This window comes from Adiantum capillus-veneris, chromosome 12 (assembly GCF_014529385.1).
Source record: "Adiantum capillus-veneris isolate H3 chromosome 12, ASM1452938v2, whole genome shotgun sequence".
In the NCBI taxonomy this organism is placed as follows: domain Eukaryota; kingdom Viridiplantae; phylum Streptophyta; class Polypodiopsida; order Polypodiales; family Pteridaceae; genus Adiantum; species Adiantum capillus-veneris.
The window spans coordinates 81743639-81765023 of record NC_140942.1 but is presented as its reverse complement, the minus strand read 5'-3'; the positions used below and the strand labels follow the sequence as shown (position 1 = coordinate 81765023).

Below are 21385 nucleotides of genomic sequence, written 5' to 3'. Positions count from 1 at the left end.
CACTTCCAGATTGTCCATGTGCAGGGACAGAAGAATGTGGTGGCAGATGCTTTGTCTCGGAAACCGTTGTTCTGGCTATTTCCGCGATACATCATAGGAGCTTCGAGTATATGGTCGATCAGTATGCCACAGATACAAATTTTGCAGATATTTTCACACGGATACGGGATGGGGAGACAGTAGCTGGATACTCCCTTCGGGAAGGCTACTTGATGAAAAAGACTATGTTGTGCGTTACACAGCCGTTGAGGAAAAAGGTTATGACTGAATGCCACTGTCCACCTTTTACGGGTCACCGTGGCATTGCTACCACCATGAAAGGGGTAGAGAGATACTTCTTTTGGCCGTGACTCAAAAAGGACGTGGAAGAGTTGTGCGCAGTATGCCAGAAGGTCAAGTTGGACCGGCATAAGGCACAGGGATTGTTACACCCTTTACCCATACCCACCCGCCCCTGGGAAAGTATTGAAATGGATTTCATTTTTGATCTCCCGATTACACAGAATGATCACGATGATTTTCCGATTACATGGCACGTCTGGGACGATTGTCTCCGACAGAGACCCCAGATTTATGAGTTTGTTTTGGAAGGCAATTTGGGAGAACATTGGCACGCGGTTGCAGTTCTCGTCATCGTTTCACTTGCACACTGACGGGCAAAGATTGCCAATTCAGTGATTTCAGATTTATTGAAGTCTTGTATCTCGGATCAGAAGACTCAATGGGAAAAGAACTTACCTTTGGTGGAATTTGCCTACAATAACACGATACACTCTTCGACGGGGAAGACGCCATGTGAGATTGTTGAAAGTGCTACGAAGGTCCATCCTTCCTGAGCACGAAAGATTAGATATTTGAAGCGGATGAATATTCGCGAGATTTAGATACGTCTTTTGCCAAGGTTCGCGAGGGTTTGCAGAAATCTCAAGAACGACAGAAAAAGGCAGCGAATCGCCATCGTCGCGACTTGAAACTGAAGGAGGATGATTGGGTGCTCTTACGTTTTGAGAAGGCACGCCTATGAAAGAAAAAGGGAAAGGAGAGGCTTCTTCCAAAGCTTAGTATGCGATACTACGGACCTTTCCAGATAACTGAAAAGATAAATGATGTCTCCTTCCGATTGAAACTGCCAGATACTTGGAGGATTCACAATGCATTGCATGTGAGTCTCTTGAAACCTGTTAAGGGTGATGTGCCTGATGATGGGGAGCCTGATGAGCAACCCGCAGTGGACGAAAACGAGGAGACCCTTGTTCCTGAACAGATTTTGGCACATACGGATACGAAGAAAGGTAAAGTCCGAAGGCGGTTCTTGGTTAAGTTCAAGAACGTTCCTGCATTTGATGCGAAGTGGATGGAGGAGGAGGACCTAGCAGATACTCCTCGGATTGTGAAACTTTACCTCGATGCTTTTGGTTTAGCATAGTCTACTCCAAATGGAACCCAGAATTCAGCTTGGCCGGAGATCTGGTGCAGTGGGATGCACGAGGGGAGTCACTCCACTCCTTTGTCGACAGATGCCTTGATTTTGATACTAAAGTCACTGATGTCTCTTTGAGCTTCAGGGATACTGAGAGCTGACAGTATTCTGCTGGATGACTTTATGAAATGGAATTCCTGATAATGATACTGATTTGTTCTTGACTTCTTGTGAGTGCAAGAACTGATAGACGAAATGACTGCAGCATTTTGGTCTGATTGATCTCGAATAGACATGGTTGCAATAGGGGTTAGTCAATCGGACATCGATGAGGTCCCGATTGGACCTAGATGTGATTGCTAGCTACATTGCCGATAAATCATGGTCTAAGATCCGAATGAATGTTGAATGTCATGTGATGTCCTGTGATGTCTGGTGATGTCCTGTGATGTCGTGTGATGTGACTGTCGATTTTGTACATGTGCTAGATGTGTGTTCTTGGTACGTAGGTACTAACAATCAGTGTCTGCTAAGACGGTTTATGGATTTTGTCGGTTTTGCAGGCGTAATCGCGGTCGATTACAATGCTTTCAAGAGGGGGGTATGTCACAAAGTGATGACGTGGCGAACAGCAAAAACCCTAATTTCTGCCAAAAACCCTAAAATTCTTGCAAACCCTAATTTCTGCCAAAAACCCTAATTTTCGGAAATCGCGGAGGCGAGGGAAAAAAAAATTGAAACGATGAGCGACGCAAATTTTGCTTTTTTTTATTTTAAAAAAAAGAGAAAAGACTCTCTAAGAGAGAGAGAGAGAGAACTAATGCTTTTTATTTTAAAAGCTTTTGGGACTCTGCTTTTGGGCATCCCTTGTATCTTTAAATAAGTGGTGAGGGCTTCGCTTCTCAGAGCATCTGGACGCAGAGTCTGAGAGTAACACCCTAGCCACTCTCTTGTACTTTGATCTGATTAATATAAAAAGAAATACCGAAAGGGGCGCCAGTCCTTGGGGCCAATATCTCTAGGCACGGAACTCCGCAAGACCAGTGTACATCTATTGTGATCTGTGACTTGTTTTGAAGTGGTTATTTGGTGCTGTCGCGGTTGATTCTTGACTTGGAGTGTCCAAGTCTGTTACAGGCTCCCCTGGTGTTCCCTTGCAGTTTAGGTGCGCAACCTTAAACCTGCAGAAAAACACAGCAGGCTGTAATTCTCTGTTTTGGATCGTTTTTAGCGGAGCGAACACGCCTATGTGTGTCTCAAGGGCTCCCGCACGCAATGGAACAGTTCCCCTGTAAATTGGACAAGTTTTCACGCGAGAAAACTCTCCAAATTCGCCATCTTTTGCGATGGAACTGCGCGTATCTGTGAAGGATTAGCAATTAGCTAATCCGGTTCCATCCGGTTCCTGTTCAGAAGGCTCTTGCCTTGGCAAACGCACATAAAACCCTCAAAACTGTACATATTCATCTGAGTAGCCCAACTAGTGGGGCATTACCATATGTGCAAAAGGGAGAGAGAGATGCACAAGAGCAAATCATTGCGCTACATGAGACAAAGGAGAAGGCAAGCTTTCCATTAAAGTTGTGAACATGCACCCACTACTCACACACACACTATAAGTCACTTATGAAGCAAGAATCAGCCGCCAGTTCAAAATGGACGCCCCCTTTTGCTGAGGTGTGACTCTCCTTCTGCCAAGTGTCCAGCTTGTCCCTCTGAGTTGATTCCCTAGTTCCCACCAATTTATAAAGTTGTAAGTGACTTTTCGAGTGGCCCAAATTTCATTTGGTGCACACAGGCTTCCATACTCATCAGAATCCAGTGCTAGCTGGCCCGACCACTGACCGACCTAGACTCCCGATGTGAGAAACCTGTTCGGCCACAATCGTTTCACACTGGTCATGCAATGTCTACTTGCACCTTTTCAAGGGTTTCAAGGAAAACAAGTAAAAATAAAATAAATAAAAATATGTAGTACATAATTAGAGAAGGCAACACGAAAAATACACCTCCTGGTGACACACCCCACCCTTGAAATACTGCAAGCGACCTTGCTTGAATGCCAATAATACATGCGGATATCTCCTAATATCACATATATTCTATGATGGGAATCCAAGATATACATGCTTCCGAAAATGTAGTGTTGGACAATTAAACAATCCCACCAACCTGGCTACCACATATATATCAAGCATAGAAGTCTCCTGGTGTACTCTCAAGCACAAACTTCTCTAGCCAAATTCTGTATAGAAAGAGTAGATACAATCGCTTAACTACTCCTTTGAGCATCATAAACCATGCTCTTACCTTGCTCCAAAGGGCTACATCAAGTCATTGTGGGTTCCATTTGCAAAGCTCAAGATACAATTGCAATAGCTGAGGTGAATCTACCAATTCAGACTCTTCCATCCATTTGGCATTCAACGATGGATAGTTCTTGAACTTCACCAAATAGCATCTTGCAACCTTTCCTCTTACCTTCCTTTCTTTATGCGCCAATATCTGTTCAAGAACAAGAATCTCATCCAATTCTTCCACTTCGGGCTGCTTCTCATCAAGCATATTCTCTGGCACATCGCCAACAAAGGGCCTTAGAAGGCTGACATGAAAAGCATTATGTATTTTCCAGCCTTCTGGTAGCTTCAACCTGTAAGTTACACCGCTGATCTTTTCTGAAATCTAAAAAGGACCATAATATCGTATGTTGAGCTTAGGAAAGAAACGTTCCTTGCCTTTCCTTTTCCTTGACCTGGCCTTTTCAAAGCGCAATAGTACCCAATCACCAAGTGAAAATACAAGTTCACGACGGTGACGATCAACAGCTTTCTTTTTCTTGGCTTCTCGAGAGCAATCTTTATCTTCCTGTATGTTTCATCCATATCTTGCACATACTTGTCTGCCTCAAATATCTTGTCCTTGGTTTGCAAAATGGGTGGGATTTTCTTCCCTCCTTCCACTATCTCAAATGGTACCTTACCTGTTGACATATACACAATGTCATAGTAAGCATATTCAACCAATGGGGGATGGTGTTCCCAAGTTGCCTTGTGCTTAGACACATAACATTTGAGCAGATCTAGGACAGTAGAATTTGCCTCTTCTGATTTTCCATCAATTTGTGGATGAAATGAAGATGAGAACTTTAGCGTAGTGCCCATGTTCTCAAACAATGCCTTCCAGAAAAAACTCGTCATACGTGGATCCCTATTACTAACAATTGACGGAGGCATCCCGTGATATTTAAAGATATTGCTCATGAATATCTTGACCATGTGTTATGGCTTTATCTTCTTCCTAACAGGAATGAAATGGGTCTGTTTACTGAACCTACAAATGATAGTCCAAATCTCATCATTGCATGTTTGCGTTCTTGGAAGATCAAACATAAAGTCCATCCCTATGCTTTCCCATGGCCTATCGGGGATCGGCCATGGCTGCAACAATCCCAGCTACTTTTGCCTGTCAAATTTGACTTTTTGGCATACTAAGCATGATCTTACAAATGTGTCAACATCTTGAGGCAAAGCTGGCCAGTAGAAAAATGCCTCGACCTCTTTCATTGTTGTATCAATTTCACGATGCCCAGCATATGGTGGAGCAACAGGACTTTCCATCAAAACCTTTGGCCGTAACTGTTTAGTAACGCATAACTTTCCATGCATCATGAGAAAGTCATTCTTAAGCATATAGTGCTCATGATGTTGCCCATCAACAAGCTGCTCATAGATCCTTGCAAAATCTGAATCTTCAGCATATTGTGTCTTCATTTCGTCTAGTTCACAATAGTATGGAATTGACACTGCTAAAATTTGGGGCTTTCGTGACAACGCGTCAACCACTGCGTTCTTCTTTACTTGCACATGCACAATCGGAAAATGAAACATTGACGAAGATGTTTGCCCATCGCATGTGTTTCTCAGACAACTCTGTTTGTGCGAGAAAATATCGCAAGGTTTGATGATCTGTTTGGACAACAAAATCAGCCCCTAGCAAATAGTGTTTCCAACTAGTGAGCATAAATTACTACCAGCAATTCTTTCTCATAAACTTGCAAGTTTCTTTCCGTCTTCAAAAGAATTCTGCTCTCGTATGCGACTATTCGGCCATTCTGCATTAGAATTGCACCAAGATTGTGGCCGCATGCATCACATTGAACCACAAAAGGTTTCGAAAGATCTGGCAAAATGAATATCGGATCTGAAGTCAGCTTCTCTTTCAAGTGTTGTAAGGCTAAAATTTCCTTGGTTGTCCACTTGAAAGTAACTCCTTTCCCTTGCAGTGCATAGAGTGGAGAAGCAATCTCATCAAAATTTCGGATGAACCTCCTATAATAGGAACATAAGCCTAGAAAGCTTCGAATGTCATGTACAGACTTCAAGTCTGGCCATGACCTAATTGCTTCCACTTTGGCGGGATCCATGCGTACCCCATCCTTTGAAACAATGTGCCCAAGGAAGTGAATCTCTTCCAAAAAGAATTCACTCTTCTTCACATTAATGAGTAGCCTGTTCTTGCGTAACTCATTGAAAACTGTGGTCAAGTGATCCCTATGCTCCTCTCCAGACTTTAAGTAAACAATTATGTCATCAAAGAAGGTTTCCACGAAGTTTCTATGTGGTCTAAATATTATGTCCATCATTCTATTAAACATGGCAGGAGCATTTGTGAGACCGAATGGCATGACAAGAAACTCATAGAGACCAAATGTAGTCTTATGGACATCTTCTAGCCTAATGCGTATCTGGTGGTACCCACTCTTTAGGTCTACCCTTGTAAACAATGACGCTCCCTCAAGCCGATCAAGAATGTCACCTATCCTCAATATGGGGAACTTGTTCTTGATGGTATTTTTATTCAAGGTGCGAGAGTCAATGCACATCTCCTCTGCATAAATGCCCAACTTTGATGCCAATTCTGGTGATATGAAATTTGCACGGGCTCCTGGATCAAAGAAAACCAATTATGTCAGGTCTCTAACTTTGCTCCAAGCTTTGCACAGTTCTGTGGCATCTATGTTTGGTTGGTCACCAACCAAATCTGGAATCTGGGACGAGTCCTGCACTAGGCTTTGGCTTCTTCCCTTTATGCTCTACTTGTCGTCCTTATCCTGTGACTTCTTCTGTGGGCATTCATTAGCAAAATGTCCCTCCTCTTCACAAATGTAGCATTTCTTGGCCTCAGAGCTTTCTTTTCTTCAAAAGATTTGCCAGAAAAATGCATTTTTAGTCCTTGTCCTCGCCCATAAGAAGATTTAAACTGCTTCTTGGACGTGTCAGCTTCATCAGTGGAGGGTTTCTTTGTGGGAGGCACAGAAGTCTTTGTTGTAGCATTACCCTTGGCTAAAAACTGCTTACCCTAGGACCCTTTCTTTTGGCTATTAAATCCATCGGAAAATCTTCCTTCGACAGATTGCTGGCCACTCTCGCATTCTCAATCAACCACGCCATATTTATGACAATAGTCTTTGTGCAGTAGTCTCTGATTTTCTTGGGCAATCCAGAACAATACTTCTCAATCTGTTCTGACAATGGCACAAACCTATAGGAGGTTACCGGCAATAGTGCGGCCCAATATTGTTTATTGTACTCTTCCAGATTCGCACACTGTTTAGCATTCAACTCGTGCCATTCGGTCATCACATCCACTTCAAGAGTGTTTGTAAGCCATGCAGGTGCAAAAAGCTATTTGAATTGGACCCACGTTGTTGGGGCTTGACCCTGGTTCAACAATGCGGTCCACCATTGAAGCGCATTCCCTTTCAAGAAAGTGGCAACCTTACGTATCTTCAGAGATTCTGTGAAGTTTCCTCCAGCATAAGCTGCATCGAACTGTTGTATGAAGATCAAAGCCCTCAATTTATCCTCAGTTCCCATGAAAGTCTCAAACTTCACTCCCTGCCCACCTTCCTTGTAATCTTTAGGTTGACTCAAAGGAGTCACATTGTCATAAACAGGTGCCTGCAAAAGTGGTGCTCCACGATTGTCCATTCCAACACTCCCAGCACCTGTTTTACCTGTCATATCTGCATTTTGGGCGGATGGCTTCGGAAAACCAACCATACCAATTGTGTTTCAGGCACTCTAAATTGACCATTGGCACCCTGAAAACTTGGTTGGACACCCATGTTCCCGTACATAGGGTTACCCATGCCTGTTTGCATTGTCCTAAACACATTCCCTGGCATATAACCTGGGGAAGGTCCAACCATAGCTTGAAACACTAAACCACCTCCAAAATAACAAGGGTATGAAGTAGGTAAGGGAAATGTTTGACGCATTACTCCCTTGACCATTCACAAATGGTTCCTGTCCAGCTAAAGCAAATTGCCTTGGACCATTAGACACCGCTGGTTGCTCAACCACAAGGGCTTTCTCTCGAGCATCACGAGTCCTCTGCACATTGGAAATCTCCTTTTCCTGCAATGACTCGGTCATGCCCTATGTTGGAGGCTAAAAACCTTGTGTCGGAGCCTGAAATGTTTGTGTAGAAGCCTGTAAGAACTCCTGCATCCTTGGGTTGCTAGCCAACTGCTGAAGCATTTCCATGCAACAACGCAGTTGAGCTCTAATCTGTTAAAGTTTAGGCATCTCAAGTAAACTGCCCAATGTAATCCCATTATTTAGTTTGCCTTTTAGGTATTTATTTTACTTATTTGTCAAAGTCTTGTGTAGGGCAATTTACTGGGATTGCTATATAAGCAACCCCTTGCCTCCATTGTATACACATTCAGTTATTCATTGCCAAGGTTGATCGGTTCAAGAGACTCTCTCTCTCGCTCTCTTTCTCTCTCTCTCATGCTCACTTCCCTTGGTCTCTACGCTTCCGCATCGTTGACTTTGACATGGTATCAGAGCTTGGTGTAGCTCGGTGAACGAAGCCCTTGGCGTGGAGGAGCGGTCTTGAAGATGATAAGAAGAACCCACTGATCGCCGGCCTACAACCTTCCCATACCTGCTATAGCGTTTTAAAACGCAGCCCAAAAGGCGTCCCTCTACACTCGCCCCCCCCCCCCCCCCGCCGTGGGATGCTGTGCGTTTCAAAACGCTGATAGCGTTGCCCGCTTCCACCTTCCCTCTCGACAGCGTTTTAGATCGCTGCGCTCGGCAGTTCCTCCCCTCCTCTGCACGTTTTGAAACGCCACCTGATTCATGATCAACTATCAACTATGAAGAGTGCACTGATGAGTACCCAGTTAGCTGCTTTGGTTCTCACAAAGTTGCCTCAAAAGTATGAACAGTGGCTAGGACACTACGGCTACAAGTCACGAAGGAAAAGCTGGAATTTGATGATCTCAGCTCTTTTCTCACTAAGGAAGAAGCCGTGTTGGTAACTCAAGGCAAAATTCAGATTTCTGAGACAGTGGAAGCACATGGTGAAGCACTTGCTGCTTCGGATTCCAAAAAGAGGACACACATCACTACCACATATACATGTGGTAGTGATGTGTGTGAACACACTAGGACCGTCGAGGCATTTTTTCCCTCTCTAGGAGGTTTTTTCCCCCCGTGCATTGTATATACGCCCATCACTCTAGGGCTATCTATCTTTCCGTTGCACACTAAGTAATACACTCTCTATTGTGTGCCTTGAGCTTCCTTCGTCTTCTCCAAGCTCTGTGTGTTTTCCTGCAACCCTGATTCCAACAATTTGTATCAGAGCAAGTGCCATTCTCCTATATAAGACCTCAAGGCCAAGGTTGAAAGCTCATCCCTCCTTCAAGCTCTCAACACCAAGCCTCAAGGCTCACATGCTCCAGCCTCTCCCTCAAGCCTCAAGTCTCTCTCAAGTCTCTCCTTCTCCCTTGGGCCTCATGGCTCAAGCTTGAAGCTCAAAGCTCTCTCTCTCCCTCATTCTCCCTCTCTCCATATCTCCATCTCTCCCTCTCCCTCATTCTCCCTCTCTCCATATCTCCATCTCTCCCTCTCCCTCAAGCCTCAAGAGTCAAGGCTCTCTGCCTCAAGGCTTTAAGCCTCAAGGCTCAAGGCTCAAGGCTCAAGCTTCAAGCTCCATTTGGCATTTCTCCCTCACTCTCCTTCTTTTGCTCAATGTTCAAGTTTCAAGCTCCACGCCGCCACCTCTCTCTCTCTCTCTCTCTCTCTCTCTCTCTCTCTCTCTCTCTCTCACGTGCATGGAAGTGCAAACTATTCGAAAGGCAATCCGACACAACAAAAATCCACGCTCACCTCCTTAAGCTAGAGGGACAACAAGTAGCAATATGCAAGGAGGTGAACAAGAAGTTGTGAAGGTATTTGAAGCCAAGGATGCCGCCATCAAAGCCAACAAACTAGATAAAGAAGCGGCCAAGCCGAAGCGCCCCTCCATTCATAGCATTGTTGCCTATTCCAAAGGGGAGATGTATTTTGCCCACTCCCATGACGCTACATGACACAGGAAAATCAACGGATGTCCTTGAGGAAGAGTGAGCCTCCGCCATAGAGACCATTGGAGCGAATATTGTGAACAGTGATAGATCTAGTCACCGATGGAGAGGCATCAAACAAGGCAACCAGAGCTATTTTAGAAGGCATTTATCCTCACATCACGATGTCCTTTTGCATGGCACGTTGCCTTGGAAACCTACCCACTTTGTTGCTAATGTGGTATTTGCTTTCGATTGCATAAATGGAATGTACACACATGCAATACCTAAAACGCACACTATACTGACTCGAATGGGGAATGTCACCGCGGTAACTCTTCAAAATGAAGCACCTCAAGGGCTGACTTGATGCACCTTTGGATCCGTCTTGATGTGGGGTTGCAGATGGCCACCAAGGGGTAAATCTGGGGCTGAATTGCACTCCCAATGTGAGAGGAATGAAGGGTTGATGGCTGGCTGCACAAATGCAGATCTAAATACAAAATGCAGCAGATCTGACGCGTTAAGCAGGGCTGAAAACGCAGCTGATGATGGAACAGATGATGAACTGTGATGGGATGCGGCGAGGGAATGGCCGAGAAGAGGCTTGATGGGCTGCCAAAAGGTCTGGCTGCAGCACGGCAGCAAACGAGAGGCTTTTCCGGCGAAGAAGATGAGCCAAAACTCCAAGGCTACAGGATTGATCCGGCGATGTGCTTGCAAAACGCCAAGGCATTGCTAAAAGCAAAAATGCTAGCCTGATCAGAAAAAATGCTATGCATGCTCCTTCTTTTATACTGAATTTTTAAGTGCCAAGTTGGGAAAATGTGCCAAGGTCAAGAAAATGCGAAAATTTGCGCATATGTGAGTTTCACGCGATAACCCACTGATCGGTGAACCATTTGATGAAAGAACTAGACCAACACGTTCCTCTAGCCTAGACCTACATGCACGTCATGTTAGATGCCCACCGAAGTGTAATAACATCTGTCAAAACCCATGTACAAACCATTTATGCAAGAGGGTTCCAAAACTAGAAAACCTAATCTAATGGACTCATCCGGGCATGCAAGTCTTGCAAGCAGGCTCACAAAATTGGCAGTACTAATCCTTTTAGGATTCTAGACACTCCTATCTAGAGATATGTACAGAATTGGCTCTAGATGTCATGTCCACATGGCACACAAAGCCATGTGCACGTGACAATTACAAAAGACCCCATCAGCCGTACAGCCACCCATTCCCCCTCTTTACCCCACCCCATCCCCGAAACACCCAAAGCGTGGGCTTTCCTGGTTGCCAAATTCTCTTAAAACAAAACCACCTGGACATCCACTCTGCTGTCACACTGACGTTCTGTGGTTGTTGCGATAGTAGTGCGAGTAAAATCTGAATGTTTCATGCAGGATTTTAAACATTGTTTTTGTGAGCTCATTGTGGCCTCAGAGAGGGACTTGGCTAATGCAGGTGATTCCAGGGCCAAAGTTAAGCTGAACGCACAGAAAGGAGGGCATAAGAGAGACAGTTTCACATGCAGCTTGCAATAAGCTCTATGGACTAGCATAGGTATGGCCGGAAACCTTAATCCATGGAAACCGGCAGCCTAAAGCTGATGAACAGGAGAAACGAACCTTGAGCTCGATTGCAGCAGACTCTCGTAAAGCGGAAAGGGCGTCGAGGTCGGCCTGTGCTTCTGGCGCTACGTGCACTGCATTGGGCTCCAGCCACAGCGCCATGACGATCGCGTTCCAACTTTCGACGTTGAAAAGAGTGAATGAAAGTAATAATTTCAAACAAGTGATAAAAGAGAATTCATTACAATTTTAAAGGTCTTCAAAAGAGCTTGCTTTAATAAAACCTCTCTCTCTCTCTCTCTCTCTCTCTCTATAACCCTAGATCTCTTCCTTCCACAGGTCTGCCCCCAGGCAATGGGCAGCCCGGGGTGGGGGGGAGGCTGGGGGCGCGTTAAGGCATAGCCTTGCCCTTCCTATCTCTCAAACTTGGTGCGAGCTCCGCAAGCAGGTCCGAAACGACCTTGCCTGACACCGCTTGCACGCTTGCCTAGCAGCCATGTGCGCCCGGCAGTAGGTCCATAACAGCATGCTCGACAGTAACTACATGAGTGAGCAGGTCCAACCTTAGTAAGTGCTAGTTCTGTTGAGCAGCAAGCCCGAAAACCCTCCCGACATTCCCTGCGCAACCTGCTCAGCAGGTCCGACCCTAGGTGGTTATACTGGAGCCTATGCCTCAGCACGATAGCCGAGTTTCATTAGTGGATGCCCATTCAGTTAGTGGAACCCGTCAGAGAAAACACAAGCTTATGACAAGCAACCGTTTCAGGACGATGTCCACCCCAGGCACGCCAGCTCCCCCTTTGCGTAGCAGCTTTCTTGCAGTGGCAGTAGCACCCAAGAAGTATCCACTCACCCATCAAGAAGCAAGAATCTAGGCCCTTGAGGCACACAGATTCAGGAGCTCATTGGGGAAAATGTTGCTCTCAAGCAACGCCTACAGAAGCTTGAGAATGCAAAAGAAACAGAGTCACAGAGAGCTAGCAGAGAGTCTAGCTCTCGTAGTGAAAGCATGAGAGTCGAAACATCCCTCAACGAATCCGTGTCGACGGTCCAAAAGGAACTCTATGAAGTAACCCATGGCATCACAAAGAAAATTGACATCGAGCTACACGCGGCTCTTCAGGAACGCCAACTACAAGAATCCCTTGGTCTCAAAGTTAGGATCGGGGGACTCCCATCACCATGGTGTACCGGCAAGGATACTCTCGAAGAAACGATCTTCAAGCTCAATGATATTTTTCAACCAGTCACCATCGAACCCAACAGGTCTCTTAGATCGACGACACAAGCAAACGCTTGCCAGCCGAGCAATGCACCTTTACTCTTAAGGACATGGGGAGTGTTTGAGATCGTTCCGTCAATCTCGCCTCCTCAAGGGAACGAAGCTCTGGATTGTCGAGGGATTGACGACAAACCAACTCAAACTCAAAGCAAGCAAACTTAAAAAGATGCACGACGCTCGCAAACAAGGCAAATGGACAGTCTATCGAAATGGACGGGCTATCATCCAAGATTTTCGAACTCCGAAGAAGATCCCATCGCAATCGGCTGAAGATATCTCTTAGGTTTATCTTTTATGTTTCTTTTTAGCTCTCTTTATTCTCGTCTTATGTCAACTGGCTAGTGCATCCCTAAATATGATTTCCCAAAAGCTAAAATTTACCATCCAATCTATACCCTACCCAAATGAGTTGTATCAATCATATGAGGGAGCCACTTTGTAATGTTTTATTTGGTCCCATAGGTCATATTTGACCTCCGAGGACGATAATCAAATCTATATATCTATCTCTCAAAATTAAGTCCCCAACTCCCCTCCTGTCATAAAAGATAGCAAAACTAGTTATCCTTGTTTCCTCTTTCATAAGAGGCTTGAGTTCAAGACTTGTCGAATAGATCTTTGAGGTCTCTTGAGATTGGTGCTATGATGTTCAAAGTTTTCTTCTTCTTCTTCTTCTGCTCTCTCTCTCTCTCTCTCTCTCTCTCTCTCTCTCTCTCTATATATATATATATATATATATATATATATATATATATATATAGGACCACATACATTCACATACACACTAGGACGATCTCGCTACAAATGTTGAAAGCAACCCAATAGGAGCAATCGACACTTTGAAAAGTGGCTAGAGTTGGCTTCTAGAGGACGTATTGTTGCCTCCATATCCAACATTTTCGTGCACTCAGATCGATAAAGACTCCCACAGAATTGGTGCTCGTGAAATGCATTGCGCTATCTTGTTGATTGAGTTGACTCGTGGACCAGAGAGAAGGTCCAAGTCTCTATGTAAGCTGCCAACTAGATCGATCGCATTGCTTGCTTTTCTCTATGAAGGTCCCCGCTTGAGAACTTGGATGTTATCCTCCTCGACTCTACTACTGTTCAAAATCACCATCTCAACGGTATTTATTACATGGCCCTTCTTCAATGCCAGTGCAAACACTATCGTTGTTGGTTGCTCTTCTGATTATGAGGCAAGCAAAGTAGTGGAATGAATATATCCTTATGTGGGTGATAAAATCTAACTCTAGCTTTGATGGCAATAACATTTTTTAGTAGTGAAAAATGCTTGCCACAATGGAGTTACTACTAAATATGTTGTAGTTTCGTTGCACTCCACTATGTTGTGCTTCATCCATGGAGGACTTTCTACTATATCAGCACTAACAACAACCTCCACATCAATCAAAATGCTCCAGAGCAATTGAGGAATGTCAAATTATGCTAGTGTACTTGTAAATGTTGCAGCATATACATCACAGCTGGCACTTTGATACATGCTTGAAAGCAATCACAATAGCCTTTGTGCAATGGAAATAGTAGTATACAACGGATTTGTCTCACTTTTATATGTACTATAGTGCAACCCACTCATTACTTTTGCAAAATAGAGATTACTCTTTAGTTTGTTTGGCCTTTGTCATCGTCAGGTCCCTCCCTTGCATTGCTTGCAGACACAAAGCTTGAGCTTATCTCTCAGATGGCGTGACAAGTCATTGTTGTTGCGCATGATATTGAAGAGCATGCTAGCAATGAGTCATGAAGATAGTGAACCTAGAGGTAGCAAATCCTAGCCGTGCATTCAGGTAAATACTAGAAAATGTTAATATTGCAAAAGCAAAGCTATACGATAATTCTACCAAACAAATCAAGGCGCAAGGACGGTGACATAGCTGCTTTAGCAGAGGGGAGGGGGACTACAAATCATCAATAAGACACTTCTGTGGAAATCCTATTTCATTTGTTAGTGAGCGTTTTGGATGATGCTTGTGGTTGCCCTGTCAAGTCCCATATAGCATGGCCATGCTATATATTGTCGAACACAAAATGGAGTGCATGCAGGAGAAAACGTAGCAGGTAAGAGCGAGAGGTACTTAGTGTTGTCCGCATACAGTGGAGAAGTAGCAACGAGGAGCTCACAAGCGGTCATGACGTTGTGCTTGATTGTTGCCTGTGAGCTCGACAACTCACATCGATGGGACTCACTAGAGGTGGAGGTGCTTCTCAATGTGAGCTTGGGCACCCCAATTTCACCCCGCACAGCTAGGTAGTCTCGGGCTAGTTGTTAGTCGATTGATTCACATGACCTCCCCTCGGAGGTCTGCAAGAGGGCAACTCGTAGAGCCACCTCGCTCCATACTTCTCTCTTTCCCTCTATACCATTGCTATGTAAGTTGCAGCTCTTAGCGACGCAGTACCAACAAAAATCCTCACAAACAATGAGGCGAAATGCGCATTCCCAAATATCATATCAAGGCCCAAGGGAAATCATTTTTAGAGATTGGGAGGCAAAACAAGCTATATTCGCCATCATCAGAGACATTTGAACTTCGAAGAGTGATGGTATCTCCAATGGTAGACTTGTGAGCCTATCTCTCTCTGCGGTAAAGTAAGGGCGGTAGGATCTTGGAATACGTGAAGTTTTGTTGGGATTCAATGATGTAAATATGCTTTCCATTATTCAATGCAAATGTGAATATATTGGCTTGTTTTGGTAATGAGCATCTCTTATCTTTTCTAACCAATGAAAAATTTGTGCATTTTTAAAAAATAACCTCCCTTTTCTATTAGCAAAAAGGGAAGGCATCACTAAGGCCTCACCCCTTTGGGATAGGCCAAAAAAAATTTATGTCTAGTAGACTAGGCCTGCCAATGAAAAGGGTACACTCAAACCAAGGTAGCTTCAGCAAAAATTAAAAAATAAATAAAATCAATGAGCTTAAGGTTTATTTCTCGCAAAAGCTAACCTCAATGTACACTCAAACCAAAGATTGATGAGTTGATAAAGCAACACATTGGTTGATGATTCAACAAATCAAGGCTGATGAGAAAAACATGTTTGTTTAATGTTCTCTATTGGAGTTTACAATGTTCCAGATCAAGTATATGTTGCGAGCATGTATAATTCAATGTGATGCCAAGAATCATTAAAAAGCCAATTCTTTGGCAAAAGAATGGTGACGAGTTTTGATCTCTGTTTTGCAAGTGTCTGCATGGGTAGACCATATTAACTAGTTTATGGCTTGAAAACAAAATAACAAATTATGCATCATATAAACATATCTGACAACTTGTTAAACAAAATGTTGCTAATAAAGTTTTTACACGAAGTTATTTGTAGCAACAATACTCATCAACATGCGCTTATTTTGACAATTAAGCACCAACATGCTGGATGTATATTTGAGTTCCTACATGATTGCTATCATCACATTGTAACAGTAACTCCCTTGGGCATAGAGACTATGGACGGTCACATCATGGGTCACTTAGAAAGAATGTCTAAAACATAATCACATGTGATCTTCATGTAGTGCAAGATTTCACATTGATTGTCCCCATGATTTACTTGCAGAAACCATGGATCCAGTGCCTTAAATGTACTCCTCTCATTCACAAGCTACCTTATCCAACTTACTAGATTTGCATCTTACAAAAATTCCTTGTCTGTAGGTCGCTTCCCAGTGAGGAGCTCTAGCAAGATCACCCCAAAGGAGATGTCCTCTTTGAAAGCGCACCAAAGCTTTGGTATTGATTTGGAGGCACATAGCTAGGTTCCTTTGCCAATGTGCTTGCACTTAGGTGACTGTGGTGTACTTATTAGAGCTGCCATGCCAAAGTCAAACACTCTACTTTGTCAAGCAACACATTGTTGAACTTTATGTCCTTGTGGATTATATAGGGTTGCCACTCTTGATATGGAAATCACAACCCTCGAGCTGCCCTGCACGCAATTTGCTTTTGGTGTTGCCATGCCAGCCTCTATTCTATTCCCTCATTTGAATGCAGCTTATCATAACAAAGTGATTATGACTGATGCGTGTTCCACTTGCACCACCGCTATTGCATTTTATTACCATATACATGTGGTAGTGATGTGTGTGAACACACTTAGGACTGTCGGGGCACTTTTTCTCTCACTGGGAGGTTTTTTCCCCCGTGCATTGTATATACGCCCATCATTCTAGGGCTATCTATCTTTCCATTGCACACTAAGTAATACACTCTTTGTTGTGTGCCTTGAGCTTCCTTTGTCTTCTCCAAGTTGTGTGTGTTTTCCTACAACCCTAAACCCAACAATTGGTATCAAAGCAGGTTGCATCCTCCCGGGTTTAGTAGCCAGCATCACACGCCTGCTCACTTTCTCCGATTTCTATGAGCTTTGGCAAGCGTTTGCAAGTCGACAAATATTTTGGGTAAGCTTGTAGAGCTTGGTCTGCTCATATTTTTTATTTACGCTCATTTCGGCCTCCAATTCCAATACAAGCAGTATTGCGCAGGCTATTTCGTCATTTTGTGCAAAATTTTTATCAGTGTCATTTTTTGCATAATAGGTCCTTACAGTCTTCTATGGTTTGCTCCATATAGCACGTGGTCTCCTGTTTCATTTCTCCTCTTTTCAGGTAGTTTTCACATCAGGTGCAGCATTCGCCATGGCAGACAACAACACAGATGTGTTCAAGATGTTTGCTGCTGAGGACAGATTGGATAAGGACAATTACCCTATGTGGGCTTACATGATGCAACATGTCCTTGTGTCAAAGGGCGTTTGAAACATCGTGCAGGGCATTGATGTATGTCCTGGTTTTGAGGATGTAGGCGATGTTGAGAATATTGCAGGTCTTGCTGCAAGGATTGCTGTTGTTAAGAGTTGTTTTGCCTACGGTAGAACAAGCTCGTTGGGATGTAGAAGATGCACAGGCCCATGCATTGATTGCGTTGTCTGTGAAGCACAATATTACTCCTCACATTCGTCCAACAAATTTTGCAAAACAGGCTCGGGATATTCTAGCTGGTCTTTATGGAAGTCGCAATGAGGCAAATATTGCATTGCTGCTTAAAGAGCTGGAGTCGAATGCTATGCACGAGGAAGATGATATGGACACTTTCCTTGCTGGTGTCAAGGATATCAATGAGCAACTTATTTTTGCAGGTGAAGTCATTTCAGACAGTTCCCTCGTGTAGACTGTTCTTGATGCCTTACCAGATTCTTACCAGACTTTTGCTAGTACTTGGAGACTTATGACCCAAGGAAATCCTGAAGTTGTCAAGTTTGATGCATTATGCACATTGTTGTTGTAAGAGTCACCTTCTAAAAAAGAGAGGAATAGACAGCGTGCAGTTGAACAGGCCTTTATTGCTGCTCAAAGAAAGGGTCGTAACAACAATGCAGCCACTTCTCATAGTTCTTCTATGAGTGGAAAATCACATGTTCCTAATGCTTCTGCTGGCAATTTGTCTGAAAATTTTGGTGATAAGGAAAAAAGGAGATGCCTTGCCACTATTGTAAAGCTAATGATCATTTGATCAAGCAGTGTCCTAAGTTGAAGGCCAAAGAGGCTGGTTCCACTACTAATGTTGGTTCCACTACATTGAGTCTTCTGTGAAAGGAGATTGTGATGTTGATGTTGATGTAGAATGGGCTTTTAGTGCAGAGTATACCTATAATCATGTTTTCCATGATGCATGCATGTCAGTTGCTGTAGATTCACATGTGTGGTATTTTGATAGTGGTGCTACAAAGCACATTACCTCACATCTTGATTTGTTCACCTCTCTTGAGTCTGTCCCTCATGGAAATTCAGTTACTTGTGCCAACAATGGCTCTTATTCGATTCAAGGAGCTGGGAAGATTGTGCTTACTGCTGCAAAAGGCAGTTCTTTCACACGTTGATGTAGTGTATGTACCTGGGATCAAGAAGATCTTTTTTTTTTTTGTATCTGCACTTGGTAGACTTGGTCTTATAGTCAAATTTATGGGTGACAGATGTATTGTACATGATCTCAGTTTGGTGATGAAATTGTTGCATTTGGCATTTTATGCCATGGGTTGTATAAGCTTACTTTGGATGACAAGTGTGGGTAGAAATTTGCAAATGCAGTTGTGGATTCAAAGGCTATTTCAAATGCAAAACTTTGGCATGCACGTTTTGGTCATCTGAATTTTTCCAGTTTTTTGTGTTTGCAGAAATCTGATATGGTTGCTTCTATGCCGCCTCTTGAAGCACCTGCCAAACATGTTTGTGAAGGCTATATTTTGGGTAAGATGCAATGTTCTAAGTTTCCAAAGGATGGTTCAGTTAGGGCCACATGCAGGTTACAACTTGTGCATAGTGACGTTTGTGGGCCCATGCAAACTCCATTCTTGGGCAATTACCTTTTCTTCGTGACTTTTATTGTTGATTACTCTAGGCATGCATGGGTATATCCACTTAAAGCGAAGTCCGAAGTATTTATGTGCTTCAAACAATTTCTGGCTATGGCTGAAAATGTGTCAAATTGTACTATGGACACCCTCTGTTCCGATCAAGGGGGGAGTATATGTCTCATGAAGTTAATGCATTTATGGCTAGTCGTGGGATAAAACACCAATGTACAATGCCTTATACGCCTCAGCAAAATGGTGTTGCTGCGAGGAAAAATAGGTCACTTATGAAAATGGGATGATGTATGGTCAAAAGTCAAGATTTTCGCATTCGTTTTCGCTTGAGGCCATCATGTGTGCCACTTATGTACTTAACAGGTGTCCTACAAAATCTTTGCAGTCTATGACTCCATATGAAGCATGGCATGATAGAAAGCCTTCTATTGAGCACATGTGTGTTTTTGATTGTTTGGCATATGCTTTGGTGCCACAAACACATCACAAGAAATTAGATGATAAAGTTGTCAAATGTATTTTTGTTGGTTATATACTGAAAGTAAAGGTTACAGGTTGTATCATCCGCAAACAAAGTGTATTCTCGTTTCATGGGACATTGTTTTTGTGGAAGATTCTAGCCATCCCTTACTGTCATGTACTAGAGATAGTAATGTAAGGTCACATGACATTTATGACACTTTGTTGCCTCTTCAATGGTGAAAGTTCAAATGTAAATTCCAACTAGGCAATTGACTTGTTTCAAAGGCTTATGCACAGTAAAAAGGCATAGATTATGAAGAGACTTTTGCTCCCACTTGTCGTATGACTACTGTGCATTGGCAGCTCATTTTGGTTGGAATGTAAATCAATCAGATATTATTATTGCTTTCTTGAATGGTGACATATTTGAGGAAGCTTATGTAGCACAACCTCGCGGTTTTGTCAAGACGGGATAAAGCGTGCATATGTAAGAAAGCTTTGTATGGGTTGAAGCAATCTCCTCGTGCTTGGTATGGCAAGGCTGACGTTCATTTGGTCAAACGAGGCTTCCATAATAGTCCAACAAAAAGCACATTGTATGTAAAGCGTGAGGGTGATGTACTTCTCATTGTGGTTCTTTATGTGGGTGATTTGCTGATCACTGGACCAAATGAAAGACATATTGTTGAATTTAAGGCTGATTTGAATGCTACTTTCAAGATGAAAGATTTGGGGATGCTGCATCATTACTTGGGTAGACAATTTAAGCAGTGTGATGGTGGTATTGCCTTGTGTCAAAAAAGTTACATAGAGACATTGCTATGTAAGTTTGAACTTGAGGGTTGCAAACCTATTGCCACTCCCATGAAAACAAGTTTGAAATTGAGTCTTCATGATGTTGGTGATCCTATTGATGTCACTCTTTACCAATTTGTTGCTGGCTACCTCATTTATGTATGCAACACGTGGCTAGATATTCAGTTTGCAGTCTCATAGGTCAGCAGATTTATGCATAGCCCAGGGTCTAAGCATTGGCAATCTGTCAAGAGGATTTTCTGCTACTTGAGTGACACTTTCCATCTTGGCTTGTTTTATCCCAAGGGGGGAGCATTTTCTCCAGACTTACATGCTTTTTTGGACTCTAATAGTTGGGCTGGTTGTTTTGACAAGCGAGTGTCCACAAGTGGTTTTTGTTTCATGCTTGGAAGCTCATGCATATCATGGTTGAGCAAGAAGCAACCTACTGTGGACATGGCAGTCTTCAAAGGTACGGTTGATAGCGTATGGCTCAGACGCCTTATGGTTGATTTGGGTGTTGGATAGGACACTGCCAACACTATCTACATTGACAGTCAGAGCACATTGGCAATTGCAAGGAACCCAGTTTTTCATGCTCGCACAAAGCACATTGAGGTGCATTACCACTATGTCAGGGAGAGTCTCTCATCAGAAGCGATCATCTTGGCTTATGTGCCAACACAGGACAACCTTGCAAAGCTTTTCACAAAGGCATTGTCTCGTGATAAGTTTGAAGCTTTCCGCAAAGCTTTGGGCTTACTCCCCTTTGTGGACTGATCATGTCCTCAAGGCATGGCACTTCCCTTTACTCTTTGTGCCAGCTCTCGTTCTCGGCATCACTCCTAGGGGGGGATTTGTTATACATGTGGTAGTGATGTGTGTGAACACACTTAGGACCGTCGGGGCACTTTTTCCCTCACTAAGAGGTTTTCCCCCCCGTGCATTGCATATACGCCCATCATTCTAGGGCTATCTATCTTTCCATTGCACACTAAGTAATACACTCTGTTGCGTTCCTTGAGCTCCCTTTGTCTTCTCCAAGCTGTGTGTGTTTTCCTACAACCCTAAATCCAACACATCTTTCAAATGTCTTGTTATCTTC

The 21385-nt window shown here is 43.5% G+C and overlaps 1 protein-coding gene and 1 pseudogene across 4 annotated transcripts in view; both read right to left on the bottom strand.

Annotated features, from left to right (window-relative positions):
• The window catches only part of TPR2 (Tetratricopeptide repeat (TPR)-like superfamily protein), a 54002-nt gene extending 40789 nt beyond the window's left edge, over positions 1-13213 (bottom strand). Inside the window, exons 1-2 of one of the 4 annotated variants that reach the window (XR_015189844.1) lie at positions 11920-13207; positions 11414-11534 (exon numbers count right to left, since the gene is read on the bottom strand). Coding sequence is in view for 1 of the 4 variants with exons in the window: in XM_086525359.1 (XP_086381485.1) it covers positions 11414-11518 (105 nt within the window). In the remaining 3 variants the exon portion in view is untranslated. Of the gene's footprint in view, positions 1-11413 lie in introns of all 4 variants that reach the window. The other 3 variants (XR_015189845.1, XR_015189843.1, XM_086525359.1) reach the window with 3 other exon arrangements.
• Positions 13214-16128: 2915 nt separating this feature from the next.
• Positions 16129-17298, bottom strand: LOC147446034 (brassinosteroid LRR receptor kinase BRL2-like; annotated as a pseudogene).
• Between the last annotated feature and the right edge of the window lie 4087 nt (positions 17299-21385).